Raw genomic sequence first — 17,630 nt, 5'->3', positions numbered from 1 at the left:
AATTATTCAATTACCGATAATTAATTTCTTTTTATAGAATGATTTCCATTGAATATTTATTAGTATGGTTTTAATGTACTTCAAACTTTGTTCCATCCTTTAACCCTTTGCGATCGGAATTGATTTCCCGTGAAAAAGGTCCTCTTATCTTGATACGTTAATAATATTTTGTTTATATCGATTACCGTTACCTATTCTTCATTGAAAATTCGTATACATTCGTGAAAAGTTCACTTCGTTGAATAAAGTATTTAGTATGATTCCTTGCTGTGGTGGCTGAGAGCAGACAAACGACCGCAAAAGTTAATACTATATTCATTTTCTAGTGATTCGTTGATACAGTCAGCTCTGATAGATCGCCGCCTGACTTTTGATCAATTAGTCGTGACCAAAAGTTGGACCACCTCTGGTATGGGAAATGTAAAAAGATGAATATCGTATTTTGATCAAATATTGGTGTTTGATGAAAAACTCCTGAACAATCAATGCAAAGAAATGTTATTCCACTTCTGCTCCTTCGAGAACAACAGTTTATAGGTGGTTTAGTGAGTTTAAAATGGGCCGTGTATGCACTGCAGATGCACCTTGCTCTGGAAGGCCAAAAGAGGCTACGAATCTAGAAATCGTAAAGCAAGGGCTACGACACGTTTTCAGCGATCGTAAAGTGAAGTTACGCGAGTTAGCTGAGGCCGCAGGCATTTCAAAAGAGCGAGTGGGATACATCTTGCACGACATTTCGGACATTAAAAAGCTATCCGCGCGATGGGAGCTGCGTTTGCTGGCCGTCGATCAAAAACAGCGGCGCGTTGATGATTCAACAGCCGGTTTGGTGTTGTTGAAGCGTGATCGAGTAGACTTCTGGGTGTGCAACTTGATTCGTTCTTTTTTGCATGAAAAACATATTAACTTGAGTAAAAAATGAATTAATACATTAATCAAAGTATTGGGCAATTTATGAATTCCGTCGCGAAAGAAACGTTCATATTTTGAAGCCAAGAATAAATTCATCCAATTTTTTCTGAAGTAAAGCGTATTCCACTCAAAGAGTTCTGTACCGGTCGAAACAAATAGTAGGGGCAATGTCTGGGCTATAAGGCGGGTGAACCAAAATCTCCCATCCAATATTTTTCAAATTATCTTAACTTGAACATAAGGCCATAAGGCCGAACGTTGTCATGATAGAAGTCTCCATTGATCGTTTGACCAGGTTTTATCAGCTCAGGGTGGATCACACTGCTACGCATCTTCCATTCCTGAAGTAAAGAAGCAATAAATAGAGTTATTTTTCAGAAATTTATTTCATGTTCAAATCAATATAAAATTCGACACGATTGGTTAATTGCCAAACATTGGTAATCAATCGTGTCTGTCTTCAGCCACTGTATATCTGTTTGGCCGCTTTCGTCAACGCAATAGAAAATCGGAGAATTTTTAGAAGATGCATTTTACTTAATTTTTTGAACAACTAGTTTTATAAACATTATTATTTTGGTCAATGGCGAAACACATCATGATTGTATGGAGTGACAATAAACTGTAAACATTTTCAGTGCCCCTGTGAATTTACCCGCAAAGGAATCAAATTGTGCTCACCGCACGGGAATTGAACACAACGCCTGAGACCGTATCAGCCGTGAATTTACGAAAGCCTTCCAGCTTTACTAGATTCCTGATAACGGTATGCTGATGCGATCGTTCTCGAGTCCAGACAGCTGAGCAAACTTTTTTAAAAACGTTAAAGAAGAAGGCTTATAGAAGGCTTGCCAAATTATTTCATAATTGAGGGGCTTAGAATGCAAGGGGTGTAAATTACTTGATCGATTTCTCTTCATCTACTTTTTCTTTAGTTAATAACTCAATTGCCAAAACGTTCCAATTTAAGTTAAGAGTCTGATGATGATAAGTCTGAGGTTCTGACCTATCTTCCACATTGTCAAATACAGCTGGGAATGTATTTGAGGCTAAGCTATGACCAAAAGAGAGAGTCGATGTAGAGAAATCGATCAAATCACTTACACCCCTTTCATTCTAAGCCCCTCAATTCTAATCACCAGTTGATTCTCTGAATTGATGTGCACTCACGACTTATTTTCGATACAATAAGCTAGTGTTTCATATAAAAAATTGTTCAATATAAAACTAATGGAAAACAGAAGGTGTCCATTGCATTTTTTTAACGTAGAACTATGCAATTAATGCAAAATTAATGGCAATGAGTGAGATTTTTGTGATTTCAATGCAGTTTTTGAGCTATTTGAACAAGTTTATGGGTTAATAAGTAACAAACATGTTCCTTCAATGTAATGCATCGTGAAAGACGTAGCCCTACGTTAAAATCTTAGCATATGGATGTCGCTCGAATTCCTTTTAACTTTCTATTGATTAGGTTTAATGTGGTACAGGTAATTAGTTTTGGCTCCAATTTACGAGTAAAAGAATAAAGATAAGTAAAACAAGTTTGAAGGTATAATTAAAACAATCCAATAAACTATGCTTTTCTGCATGACTCGAATCTTCTCAATGATTAGCACCAGGGCAAAGTATCTGATTATAACGTTTTTCAACCAACACGCCAACGCACTTAGGTTGACGACATTGACGATGAAAATTAGCGATTATCGCCTGAATAGTATCAATCGAATTAACAGCTCTGGCTTACAAGAAATAAAGCGCAAACGACTGAATCGACCGCTGAATCGCAGATGACGACAAACGCCAATGCTCTGCCAATTCCTACTACGTGCTGGAGAGTTTCGTGAACGCCGTGTTAATGTTCCCATTTAGCGGTGAGCTGTTTTTGACAGGCAAAGACCGGTATATTGCGGCGCGATTCCGTGCCATTTATAGTATTTCTGCACAGACGCAAATATACCTCCTGCTCTGCTGCAGCGGGCTCTAATTGAGTTAGCTAACACGCAATTGCAGAGTTAGACAGTTTCCTGATCGGGATGATTTCGCGAAAAAACACCTGACCCTCGCGATCGGTATGTTAATAATGTCCGTGGGGCCAAATAAGGGTTGTCTGTGTGTATGAGGATTGTCCAAAAATAAACTTTGTATTAATTGCTCGCAAATTCATGAGTTCACATGGTCAAAACCATATATGATTATAATCTTATAAATCACATAAATTTTCTAAACAAACTTTCCGAGCAAGTTCACAGTCCAGACACGGGATCAAAATTGTAGCCACGCTTCGTCTGCTATTAACGTCACAGCAAATGTAAATACGGGATGCAATCGGGTCAAATCAAATCATTCCCCATAACATGCCCGGTGCCACGCCAATCGAGTGCGGGCAATTTTTCGATTCGGATCTCGATTGTTTCGATTTCGTAATACCGTAAACCCAAACAGATGGCGTCGTCGACGTTGAGCAACTGACGGGCGCAATCTGTTCAATCTGCTCTATCAGCTCGCAAGCGGAAACGTCACACTCTAGATCTCTCAAAAGTGGCGTCGTGGTGTTGTTATTGGAGCGCGTACACCTTCGGAAAGTGTATGCGGTATACAAAACGATTTGTCGGGTAATTGACACGAACATTATTTCGCCGTCAGCAAACCAATTGACGATCCACGAGACCTTCGAGTCATTTGGTTTGATATGAAGTAGGTTTTTTGTGTGTATTACAATAATAAGCGACGAAAAAAAACAAGCGTTAGAAAAACGTTGATCTTTATTGGGAACCTTGATCGAATGATTCGGCAACGAAGGGGAATCGTTCGACATTGTATCGCCTGGTTCTTTGTTGTGATCACACTTTTTTATGACCGTGTTATTGGCAACATGCGATTGCACGAATCGAAGTACATGTTCCGGCTACATGCACACATATCGAAGCGCATGTATTGCCAATAAAACTGTATCCCGCGGCCGTTTGTTAGGCTAAACTCTGGGAACAACCGTATCGAATGTCCTTAGCAACACAATGATGTTGTCGAGCAGAACATTGAAATGTGAAGCGTTGTTTCATGGTCAATTCACGTGGGAAAATTGATTATTGTGATTGGAAGGCGTTCATACGTTTTTGGTATAACAATCTGTAGAGCAAATCTACGACTGTTTTTGATTTTTCTAATTCTCTTTGCTTTGCAACCAATGAACATTTAGGATTACCACGGAATACTTCAGAATCATCTGCTGTTTTTGCACCAAAACTTTCGTGATGATTGATTGAGTATCGGAAAACGTCAGTTCATAAAAAAAATCTATATCTAGTCAAAATTATGCTGATGGCTTAGGAATAAGCTCTCGCTTCTTCTTAAAATTTGGTTTTACGAAGCATTTGACATTTGTGAATAGTAAGAAAAAGGAAAAGAATCCATTTGTGTCCCTAGAAATGGTATACTAAAGTAGCTGCTTCCAATCGTGTATTAACCCTTTCGCGTACAATACGAGTTTCACTCGTGGTGTAATTGCATAACATAGGGCGCAAAAACGCTCAGCAGATTGGTGAAATCACTTGATGTGTGACGCATGAAATAATACGGGAAGAAGTTATTTGTACAATAATGGAGAACATAACCATTGGAATAGAAAACAAACTTTGAATAAAAAGACAGAAAATTGATCTTATACCCATACCCATATCCCACACGGATACTTAATAAACAATGCGCTCATCATCCATGAACTTCGATTAGTCACTCTTTTTGTTGTTCGGATAAATCATCGAACGAGTTAGACCCTGAGACGATAGATTAGCATGTGAAATAGATTTGGATGAAGATTCTCGACAGGTGATTCACTGCTTTATTGCGCGTATACGGTTCGGTGGCCGGTATTCTATGTGAAATTTGTATCAGTTCGTTCATTCGTTTCACCACAAGCTAAACGAAATGTCCCCTGTGAGTCATTTATGCAATTTTTCTGTAGGTATTATTTTTTCTATTACTACAGGGTTGAATGAACTTAAGTGCTGAACATATTTTTCAAGTAGTGAACATTGTTGAAATTCCTCGCAGTTCGCATAACGGATTCAAAACTATGGGAAGCTTTTCTATCCACGTAGATAACATGTGTTCTAAAGTTATATTTGTAAATACACCTACAGATTTTTCACGCAGTCGAGTTTGACTGTCGCTGGATAAATGAAGCATCAGCATCCGATTTAACGTGGAAAAATAACTTAATATCATCATAGAAGGAAAGATGAGGGTTCTCTAGTACGAGATTTACGTTATTAAGTAATGAAGAAACATCAATGAATTCCGCAACGATGTAACGTCATCAACCCCTCCTTCCTGATGGGTCACCAACCGTGAGTTAGATTTAACTTGTTCTGATAAGTCTTCTGATACCTCGTGCTTTCGTGATTTCCTCGTGCATTTCGGTTCGTGTTCCATTTATGTGAAGCGAAAACTGTAAGGGAGTTTTGAATGGGATAAACATAAAAAAAAACATAATACGTAAAATAACCCATTCCCTGCATAAACCATGAAAAAAAAACGTGTCTTATAATGGTTTTGTATTATAATGATAATGTTTTCGTTGAAAAATTAGGAAATAAATAGACAAAAAGGTTGAAATAGAGCATTCAAACAACATCAAGCAATAATCTTCATTCGATTTTTTCTCAATTTAAAATTTATTTCGGATCTGCTAACCAGATAGAGAGTAAGCAGAGTTGCCAACCTTCCAGTTTTTCCTTTATATTGCCAGTTTTTTTTGAGAATGCTGGCGAAACAGCCAAAGGCAAAGAATCTCCAGTTTTTTTTTCAAATTTTCACAGTTTTATCTAGTTTTTATTTATTTTTTCGACATTTTCATGTTTTCACTCCTCAAAATAATATTCTTTTTTTCCACTCGTGAGAATCCTACTCAGATCCACTCACCTCGAAGACCTTTATAACATTTACTCATGTATTCAAATATTTTTCAAAGTAACTCCTAAACATATATTTACCACAATGATGTATTTGGAAAAGTTGTTGAAAATTATAAGTAAATTCATAAAATTTAATGAACATGACGGTAGTACACGACAAACATTAAAAGAGCCTATTTACTATGAAAAAGACAATAAATTCAAAATATTGTTTTAAGGTGAAGGTGGAAGCTAGCCATTGTAGTAGTATAGGTAAAACCACGTGTAAAATGGGGTAATAGTGTTTGTGAGAGAAGAACAAAGCACATGTAAATAGATCAATTCACTTATCAGACTGTGTGGCGCTTCATTGACACGAGTCTTTGAATACATTTGAAAAAAAAAAACAATTCAATACTGAAGTTAAATGTATGAACGATATGTTTCGATGAACCAAGCCAATTGCAAACATAAATATATAGAAGGGGTATTTTTGCATATGAAGTAAAATTCTGATTATACGCGAGCGTAACATGAACAAATTTATAACACATGCGAATTGGGGCTCTTTTGATATTAACAAGTTCTACCGCATAGTAACTCGATGCTGATAATTCCTCAATATTTTCCTTCGTTGGTCGTTTTGTTTTCACATATTCACGTTGGAGATCCTTAACCCTTCTCTTCGTTGGCTGAGACATTTTGATTGAATGTAATACTTTTCCGTTTATTGTTTTTGAAAGCATAGGCAGCCGTGGCAGTGTTCCGAGCTCTGCAATACAATGTTCTTACCCAATATTAAAGTTGCTAAATCTTACATTATAGACCCATTAAACGTAAAAATAATGATTGTATTGATATCAACACTATTTTATTCTATTGATTTTCATGACATGAAAGGCTATGACTCAGGAATAACATTTTATTGAGTGGTTTTGATAGCTGTTTCCATGATGTTGTCTGGCATCAGTGTCGAAAAAATAACGATGCTTTCACCAATACAAACAAAACCATTGCCGAAGATTGAAAAATGAAAATTTAACTTTCAGAGCACTTGCTCGAGTTTTCCGACGTTTTTCACTATACAGTGCGACAGCAGATGAAAATTTAATATCTTGTGAGTAATCGATTAGATTTTGGTTGATATTACTTGATGGGAAGTGTGCGAAAACGATAATTTTCTTCACATAGTTTCGCGCAATTATTGATTTTCGGGCGAGGGGTGAGGGACGGAGATGATAGAAATGAGCGCCATTGTGGCAGCCATTTGTGGCTAGCTTCCACCATCACCTTAAATATCTCGAGAATGGCTGCATTTAGAAGGAGATTGATAAAAAGCCTTTTCGTTTTAAATCACCTCCTGATTCATAACTTGTGGCTAAAAAAGATTGTTAACTTACAAAAAAACGAAGTTTCGAAAATTCATAAAAAAAATCGATGTTCTACAAAGCTTGTCAAAAATAGTTTTACCATCTTGGACTCACTTTGTAAATTTTGAACATGATTTTATTTTATATGAAAAAATTAAAAAAATTAAAAAATGCATATGAAAATGAAAATTAAAAAAGACAGTGAATTAGAAATGTTTTTTTTTCAAATATCTCGAGAATGGCTGCATTTAGAAGGAGTTGGATAAAGAGCTTTTTTATATTAAATTATATATGGATTCATAATTTGTGGCTAAAAACGTTTGTTAACATACAAAAATTCGAAGTTCCGAAAATTCATAAAAATTCTATGTTCCACAAAGTTTTTCAAAATAGTTTTACATCTTACTTACTCATTTTTTTAATTTTCTACATGACTTATATTTTATATGAAAAAATTTAAAAATACATATTTTAGATATTGCACATTAAAGTTTTTTTTGTTAATAAAAAAAAGAGTACTAAGTTTTTTTCTCAGTGTATATTTTTTTCACATTTCAACATCAATACTCTATAACTCTTTCTCAGACACTATTTTAGTACGGCTTATAGTTTTTGAGATATAAATTATCAAAGATTACTCTTACTAAAATCGATACGCCCTTTTCAAAAGTTACACTTGAGTCACAAAAATCCCAATTACTGTGGTAAACTAATATTTCCTCCAACCCAAACGGAATACAAACTTTCATTCGAATCAAAAATACATGTTTTTAAAATCTCCATTTTTAGGACGATTTCATTTGTAATTGCTCTAAAGCTAAGTAAGAACTGAACAAACATGCCAACAAATATGTATTCGACAGACATGGCGAAAGTTGACAATGCCCGGACAGGGCGTCAAAATATTTTTGTAACATGGTCAATGGGAAGTTTGTCCCATTATATTATCTTTTCTAGTTTTTTTTATCGCCATCCGAAAATTGTCCATTTTTTGAATGCAGATATAACGCTGCAATAATAATCCCAAATCAAATAAATGAAAGGCCAATCCTACACGTTTTACTTCAGCCTTGTTTGGGGTTTTTAGAGAATCCTAGCAAGGGGTTTTTAGAAAAAACAGTACACGAAAACAACCGTGAGCATTGATTCATGGGAGAACTTGGGTCTTCGAGAATTTCATGTATATTTTAGCATAATTGTCAGTGATAGCCTAAACTATTTCCAATTCAAGACGTTGGAATGGAACGCTCGCCTCTGAGCGATCGATGCATGGTGGATTCCGAGATGTTTGGGTATTTTTCGGGGTGATCTCGCTGAATTTCACTTCATTTTCTAGTACAAGCGGCGTTGTGGCTGGGAAATGTTTAATAAGTGCGGTAAACGGTAGTCATACACATATAGGGTGTTGGGTTACTCAGTGCAAATATGTATGTAATGGTCGTCTTTCGAAGGAAAGCAACTGAATCGTTCTAAATAGAGTTTTAAGTGTTTTGAGTAAAACGAAACCAGTCATCTGTCAATTGACAGGTTCGTGGCAAGCGACACACTGTTCATTTAAGGTTCCGCGTATAGAAAACAATAGACCGGTTAGAGTACATGACGGGTTATATCCATAAATGGGGCAACAAATAACGTCACTTAAATGAATAGGGAACTATTGTTTTCGGTGTGTTTCCACGTGAGTGGTCCTCTTCAGGAAAACCGGAGAGAGATTCGCTCCCGGGATATTGTTTATTGCGAGGGCCCGGCTGAGTACGATTGAGCAGTTTGAAACGACTCTGAATGATGTGAATATAAACTTCATTTCAAATATTATGTTCTGAATACAAGCCTCTAATCGGCTTCAACTCGGTTCTGTAAAATTGATGGCCACATACAGCGTATGACATGCTCATTCCATTGACATTTTTTCAACAACTACGTCAACCAATATTATCAATGAGAATCTTCGTATCGTGATGATTTGAAGTTTCCGTGATTAGCCCAACGTAGTGCCGTAAGCTATTATCAACAAAACAAATCCAATCTCGATGCACCCACTTTGTCAGAGACAACGAGACAACGATGAGACGTGACGGGATAGAGTCCATTATTTAACGATTTGTGACAAATTACTTTCCCATCGGTGCGTATCACAAACAACATTGAATCTTCCACCAGTCGTATAGCGTAGGAAAAAAAATGTGCATGCTTCATTTTATTGTCATGGCGTGCGCAGTTTCTCTCCATCCGCCTCCGCATGGCTGGTATGATGAAATTCGCGAGGAATTCCACGACACGAGAAAGTGACAGACACTCTGATTCAAGCCGGACGTGAATGTGTGTGTGTGTGTGTGTGTGTAAGGGCACCACTGTACCCGAGCAAGATTTGCAGAATGAATTGCGATTGATGCAACTGGATTGGTTGGTTTCCGGTTATAATTACCAGATAGATCAATATTTATTGTGTTGAACTGGACTAGAAGTAGAGTACACCTACTCGGCCAACCACGACCACGTCAGCCCTTGTGTCCAAGTCTACGATAAACTAGATTCAATTGAATAGTTGAATATTGAGTAGTGAAACGAGATTTAATTAAAGCTTCACAGCTGGGAGTCAATTGAGTCTGTGGATCTGTTGCGATAAATCACCCACTCGATGTTATGAACGAACTCGGATTCATGAATTCAGTGCTAAGTATAGCAGACAATAATAACGACTCCAAAAAGGTCGACACTCCCGTTCCGGCGGGGTAGTTTTAATTACATTTCAAACTTTTATAGCTCGCCACAACAAATATCTATAATTGACTCTACAAATTGGCCCCTTCTCAGGTGGACCAAATTAATTTTTACCATTATAAACAATTTCCGGTATTCGAACCCGAGCAACCCATGGGGAACAAAAAAAACCCGAGCCATAAAACCTTATCTAAACCCAACTTAACGCCGTCGCGGTTGTGTTTCTGCATTCGTTTGGGTACTTACGCCATTTTTACTGCCATTATCCAATATGAGCATTTTGAGCAGGGCACGTTTGAAACCCTGGTTATCCAGACAGCTCGCACGGAATTTTTCACTAGTCCAGCCTGCCATTGTGAGGAATATGGAAGAAGTCATGCCTGACTGGCTTGCAAGCCCGGAAAGCAGAAACTCCACGGGTAGTTTCCTTTGGTTTTTCCTCCGCTAGGTGCCCACGGGAAGTGCCCGTGATTGACGTCGATTGTTTTTATTTAGTATGCAAATGAGCTTCTCCTCGAGGTTCACGCTTCAACTTTCGATCAGTTCATGAGCATACAAAGTGTTGCTTGAAAAAGTAGTAGTTCTGCGCGATAAGTTTTGTTGTTTTCAACCGCTAAGCCAAGGTTGGCTGGCACTCTGTACTCAAGTCAAACGTTTTATTTTAGTACATCATTTATTTCGCAGCTTGTAGAGAACACATATTTGCTCGGTAGCACAACAGTTCTGCGGAGGCGTAGATACAAATGATTATTTTTCTGCCTTCCTACTACCAGCTTCCTTTCTTGGTGTGTTTGTTGTATCAGCAACTGGTATCTTCTAGTGAGACATTAATTTATAATTTTGTTTTCTTCACCTTTTATACGATTATGCAAATATTGTTTTAGCTAACATTTGTTGTGTTATTATTTTTTGTCTTTCTTTTTTTGAAATCACTAATCCCCAACTTTTAAATAACACTTTCTTAAGTATCACTCACATCACCCGTGTAAACAAGACACTCCAACCACTTGTTGATATTATGAGGGGCATGTGGTGATACCCATCGATTTTTTTATCATGTCGCTACTAAACCACTTCACTTCTTTCGCATCTTATTAGTATAATTTCATTCACAGATGATGATAACAGACTATATTTTTTGGGGGCCCGTCGTATGTTTCTGCCAGAAGAATCGCTTCGGCACAAATCTCACCACTTTACGTTGCGTTCGTCCGAAGGCTACGAGTGAACTAAAGCTCTAGAGCAGGCATAGCTTTGGTTTTCCTTTACCTCATCTAGAGGCAGTTCCACTCCCATCGTGTGTGGAGAGAGGGCGATCGCGTAAGTAAGCTACCAGCCCGAAGCTCCGAGTTTGGCTGGTGTTAGTAACGTTATCGAAGCGTGAGGGCATTTGTTTTCCATACGTAATGGGGCACTAAAACGTTTTCAACTGAAGCATAATCTTCAAGCGCATTTCGTATGCACGAGGTGAAGAAGTGGTACGTTGTTTAGAATACGTCAATATCGTATAAAATGTGTTTCGAGTAACCGTAAAATGGAATACTCAATCAGAGCACGTCGACGAAGCGGAGAGGAGCTACGGATTGGCCATTCCGTCGAAGTTTTGTGACATTTGTGGGACTTATCGGTGCACAGCAGAACAACAATGTCTCTCATTTTGTACGTCACTTGTGGCTCACGTTTAAATGACGCACTGAAATGAGAACTTATTATTTTGTGTTACGTATGACAAAAGAAGCTGAATGTCAAATAGCATATAGGTTACTGTAAAGTCTAACGTTGCAGTTTTTCTCTGTGATTAGATTGAGTTTATTTCAGTCAATGTCAACAAGTACAATACAGAACCCCTTTTTCAGAATGCGATGAAAAAACACTACAAAAGTTAATTCAAAGGACCATTTTTTTCTTAAACCCTACGTTCATTAGGCCTTTCATAAAAATTCTTCGACGTCCTATCGTAAGGCCTTACGGCAGTTGGCCAAAACCTTAGCCATGGCCGATGAAAAGATGGAAGTCGGCATGTTCTTAAGCTCTTTAGTGGTCTTGGCGATCAGCTGCTGATCAGTTTTGGCCACGAAATTATTGAAATAGATCCTCCGTTTGGCTGGAGGACACTGGGAGGGTTGGCGGTCTTCGGTACAACGTTTATTTTTTAGCTGGTCCATCTTCTCCTTTGACATAACGGACCGAGGTCAGGTCCAGTCAATTGACACATCATTTATCGCGTGATACTAACTTCTAGAAGGTATTTATTTATTTATTTATTTGTATATTTATTCATCTGACTTTTTATTGTCTCAATGAATTTAGATGGGGAAAAGCCAAAAAGAGGAGGCCAAAAACCCCATATCTTTTCATTCACATGCAAAACATACATATGTATAAAAAGCAGCACATTTCGAACACAACAAATATAAAAAAAGTAAATAATAATAGGCGTCAACTGTGGTCAAATCATAAAAAATACCATAAAACTGATTGGGAACTGGGCGCTTGTCCATTGTTAATGTCGTTGTCAGTGGTTCATCCTGTTCAGTTCTGTGAGTCTGTGTTTGAATGCGGACGCAGTAGAGCCAAAATCGAAGTGAGCAAAGACTTCATTGAAACTTGCCGACATGAATCGCACAGGGTCATGGAGGCCGTACAAAGTATTTCGGGGCTCAAGAAGCAGAAAGTTTCGTTGGCGAAGCAGTCGTTCAAGAGCGTAGATGTTAAGTTTTCCTAATAATTCCGGTGCGTCAGCTTTTCCGTTGAAAATTTTTGCAACAAAGTTGTAGTGTGATCGGAAGGTAAATTCTGAATCTACGATGATCCCAAGATCATGAACTTGATAGACACGACCAAGAGACTGCCCGTCAATTGCGTAATCGTATTCTGTCGGATTCAGCTTGCGGTGGAACGTGTTAACGTTGCATTTATGAATGCTTAGCGTTAGCATGTTCCGTGTACACCATTCAGTGAAACGATTCAGCAGCCGTTGTAAAGCGTAACAGTCCTCAATACTCCTCATGACCATGTAGATTTTGACGTCGTCAGCGTAAAACAGTGGATTGCCGGGTGGCAGTTTGATAGATAGCTCATTAATAAATATTGAAAATAGCAAGGGACCCAGATTGCTCCCTTGTGGCACGCCAGATAGATTCGAGAAATGTTCCAAAGTTACCGACCCAATGCTAACAGTGAGCCTTCCGATTTAAAAGGTATGATTTAAACCAGCTGATAATATCCGCGGAGACACCGATTCTCCCTAATCGTTCCAACAGTATTCCATGATCAACTCTATCGAAGGCTGATTTCAAGTCTGTATAGACGGTGTCGACTTGGGCACCAGCATCTATGTTTTTTTATACAAAAACAGACGAACTGAACTAGGTTCGTGGTAGTTGACCTTTTAGAATAAAACCCGTGCTGATCCATGGCAATGTAATTTTTTGCAAGAAACGAAAAGTATGTCGTTCATAATAATTTCGAAAACCTTGGAACAGGCGCAAAGCGAGTATTCCTCTGTAGTTCTCAACATTCTGCCGATCCCCTTTTTCAAACACAGGAAACATGATAGATGTCTTCCAGCTTGTGGGAAAGCAGCGTTGTCTTAATGACAGATTAAAGATGGACGTGATTGGAAAAACCAACTCATCACAACATTTTTTAAGGATGTAGGTAGCTATTCCATCAGTACTGAATATTGAACATTTCAATTTGTTTAATGGTGAATTTCACTTGATTCGGTGTGATCTCGAGGTTTCCCAGATGGCACACATCTCTTGGTGTATATCTACAAGCGTCCAAGATTTTTGACGAAATCGTGTCGTTGAATGCGCTTTTGAAGTGAGTTGCAAACAATCTACATTTTTCTGCAGTTGAATTAACAACCTCTTGGCGCTTGGTTTACGTTGTTGTTTCCATGCGGCGCCAAAGTTTTATTGATGTAGTATGAGATGTGATGCTAATGGTGCTGGTGCAACAAGTATATTTTTAGCAAACCGCCCCGGGTATACGATTTTTTAGGGGTGCAGAATGAACCGAGTTTATATGAATAAATTGAATAAACATGATTGATTCTTTTTCTAACGGGGAGACGAGGGGTGCTAATCGATCCAATGTATGTCCAGCTTGAATTGCTTCAAAAATTTCGGCTACTTTTTTAGACGATTTGTACCGCTCTTGAATTTCTCGATGGAGGTGATCTATTCCCTATTTCCAACATTTCCACCCTATTTTCCTCCTCAATTGTTAGCCCGGGTCCAGAGGGTCTTTCATCTAGCTTACTTCTCATATTTCGAATTCTCTTCCAGAAGCAATGTCGTCCTCGTGGTTTTTTAAACAAGCTTTTGAATGGCTTTGACTAGACTGCTTCTTTCAACAAGAAGAAAAATTACCAGTGCATTAAGTCTGGTCTCAACGTTACCCAGATATTATCTTTTAGTTTGAAATGGTTCTGAGCTAGACCTACTTAACACAGTACATCATACCAGAAGAACAAAAAAACACAAAATAATAATCGCAAACTGCTGATAGAAGAAACTGCACACTTGATCTAGTATTCGAGTTATTGGCAAGATTGAAAAAAACTTCAATAGCTATGATCAGCCCATCGTAGATCGCATTAATTTGTTTCTCAATATTATGATGAGCACTTTATCGAATTTACGACAACCTTTTTACCACACCTGTGTGGCTCAGAAGCGTAGGGATGAGTTGAAACTGCGAAAAACGAGTACAAAGATTAATCAGTTCTAAAAACTGTCAACTATCACACGCTGTGGATTCTCAGTAGAAGCACGTTTTCCTCATAAGTTCAAAGAGTGGTCTACAATAGGATTGGGCGATCTTTTGAAAAAGATCGATCTTGACGGATCGATTTTCTAAACGACGTAGGGATCGATTCACTGATAAAATCGAATGCCTAGTAAATGTGATAGTGTAAACAAAACTTGTGACCACTTGTTTTGTAATGATCTTACTGCTTCTCTTAATTTACAACCACTAATTTGACAACGATCCAATGTTTATGAAAATTATCGTGTGGTTTTTGGTGGAATTATAATCAATGTTCACTAATTTTTTTTCTGCAATCAAAAAGATCGAAAAGAAAAGATCGATTTTCGCGCTTTTTTTTGGAGTACAAAGAACCGAAATTCGGAATCCGAAGATTGAAAGATCGATCTTCTGAATTTCGATTCAATATCGCTCAATACTAGTCTACAAAACACATCAATACCGCTTTTTTGTTTTGCTTCATCAACAAAACCTGAACTCCTTCGTTTGATCCTGACATAGTTAGAGTGATGTCGGAAGATGTCGAAAGTCATTCTCCATTTATGAAGGAAATCATTACTCAAATCAATCTTTTTCCCTATTCAAAACAAAAAAAAAAAACAAAAAAGGTTCTATTACATGAACTTTTCCATAGAAAATTTCTTCAATAAATAATACAGCCAATAACTGACGGGTGACATTCATTGGAAAAAAAATTGAATTGTTCCATAATATATGGGAAATGGGGGTAAGACGGACATGTTAAGAAGAACTTCAATTGTATCTTTGGAAACTCATGTTTTCCAAAACTTAAAGGCATTTTCTTACAGTTCAAAATATTGGTCTTCGAAGTAGTTAGCCAAATATTTTATAAAATTGTTTTTTCCATGTTTTTTTTCTGAAATAAAAACAAACCGAAAAATACAACATTTTCATCCATGCGGGTATAATGGCCATGTAGTGGGACGATTGAAAATATACGAAGCTAGAAGTTTATCGCTCGCGAGAGGAATAATTTTGCTCTCTCTCAGTGTTTGTGTGTCCAGTAACTGAAATAGAACAAAAAGAGAAAGCAATATAGAACAGAGTTGAATATTTTTCCCTTCACTTTCCATCAAGCATTGGATTTGATTATTGATGTGACTGTCCATTTCAACCCACCAGTGGAATTATTTCAGTAGTTTAAATTTACCACTTACGAATGAAGTTACTTTTCCGTACATACCTAATACCGCTTCTCTGTTAACTCACAAACCGAAATATAACCATCAGCGAATTCAATATTGCAATTAAACCACTCAAAATGCTTAATATCAAAGCCGGAAAAATTAAATCCACACGCGGAATCATGTTTGATTTTCGGTTTTTGTTTCCCTATTCCACTTCTGATCAGTATTCATTGTCATAGGATATATAGAATATATATATAGAATAGCCCACCAACAGAAATTTGAAATCAATAATGCAACTATACAAATCAATCACTTGGCCATTATACCCCACTGTCCATCTTACCTGCGGTTCCCCTACTTATAATGGTCGAGGGTATCACCCCTCTGAGCATTCAATCATCAATTTAATTAATTTTGTGCCAGACGTAATTCTCCGGGTTTACTAGTAAATTATAATTCCGTTCTTATACTCGTTCACTCACACAATTACAAGAAAATTCAGAAATCGTTCAAAACATCTATTCATTATGAACTGATTGAAAAAAACTGATACAACGGTGGCCTTACGTCAACCTTGCGGTTATATCCCAGATATGAAACACCCCAAGATTTTTTAGACAAACTATTGAATTATTGTAAAAATTATGCATTATCTAAGCGCGGTAAATTCCTCGTTTTGATTGGCTTAATTAGAGTTTCTCAAATTGTACCGACTAAAAGGAGCGATCGATTGCGAAATACAATTTGAATACATCAACACCACTGCGAGTACAATAGTAGCCATTCATTCGATGTCATTCTATCATATATCAAGAAAAAGTTACCACATAGAGGCAAACGAACTTTAAAGTTTACAACTTCTTAAATACAAACTAAAGTTGTCTCCATCACCATGTAAATATTGAGTTCGCTCTAGTCAACCTCAGTCTCGCGACGGCTAGCGAGCAGACCACAGTCGTTCCTAATGTTGATATCACATACAACGACTTTGCTCGATACATAGGAATAATGGACGACATCGCACCCAGTTAAGTTCCTGAAGAGAAGCGATACAATGCGTCGCAAGTCTCACCCTTGTGTGATTCTCCTGCTAACCAGCAGGGTTGCCAACTATATTTTTCAAAAATCAGGATGACTGATATTGGGTTGTCCGGAAAGTTCGTGCCGATTTTTGAGAAAAAAAAGCATCATTTTTATAGGCAGACTTTTGATTATTGTACTGAATATATGTATTTTATGTTATTCTACATTCTTATTTTTCTACAATATTTCGCCATCTTTCACGCAGCTTAAAAATTCTATCTTTCCAGAGCATGTTTGTTTTCTGGTTTTTTTTTATGCTGGCCATAGAGTTAAGTTTTTACCATTGGAAAAATTTCGCAGGTATCTTTTAATATCAGCAATGAATTATATATATCTCCCTTACATGGATTACATGTTTGATACAGAAAATATGATAAAGTGATTGTGTGGAGGGTGAATGTGATCCTCCTATCACATCCAATTTATTTCGCTTGCAATGCGTTGTCTTCCCTTTTATACATACCATAAAAAATATTTCTTGTCTCCTGGAACCTTCTTCTTCTTCTTAGATGGCACTATCGATCTCAGTGCAACTTTTACCTTTTCAACGTAGGTATTACTTGCGTCATTTTTACTAGTAATACTTAGTTGAGATTTCTATGCCGGGTAACACGCCTTGAATGTATTCTGGAGTGGCAAGCTCTAGAATACGCGTGACCACAGTGCGAATCGGAAGAAATTTCTTTGACGAAAAATCTCCCGGCCAGAACGGGAATCGA

General features: G+C 37.5%; 1 protein-coding gene across 1 annotated transcript in view; it reads right to left on the bottom strand.

Annotated features, from left to right (window-relative positions):
- Nucleotides 1-11,146, bottom strand: part of LOC129777586 (inositol-trisphosphate 3-kinase homolog) — a 32,758-nt gene extending 21,612 nt beyond the window's left edge. The window contains exon 1 of the mRNA XM_055783953.1: nt 10,145-11,146. Within this exon, the coding sequence (XP_055639928.1) occupies nt 10,145-10,276 (132 nt within the window). The 5' untranslated portion in view covers nt 10,277-11,146. The remainder of the gene's footprint in view (nt 1-10,144) is intronic.
- Nucleotides 11,147-17,630: the final 6,484 nt, after the last annotated feature.

Source organism: Toxorhynchites rutilus, chromosome 3 (assembly GCF_029784135.1).
Source record: "Toxorhynchites rutilus septentrionalis strain SRP chromosome 3, ASM2978413v1, whole genome shotgun sequence".
In the NCBI taxonomy this organism is placed as follows: domain Eukaryota; kingdom Metazoa; phylum Arthropoda; class Insecta; order Diptera; family Culicidae; genus Toxorhynchites; species Toxorhynchites rutilus.
This window is presented reverse-complemented; position numbering and strand designations above follow the sequence as displayed.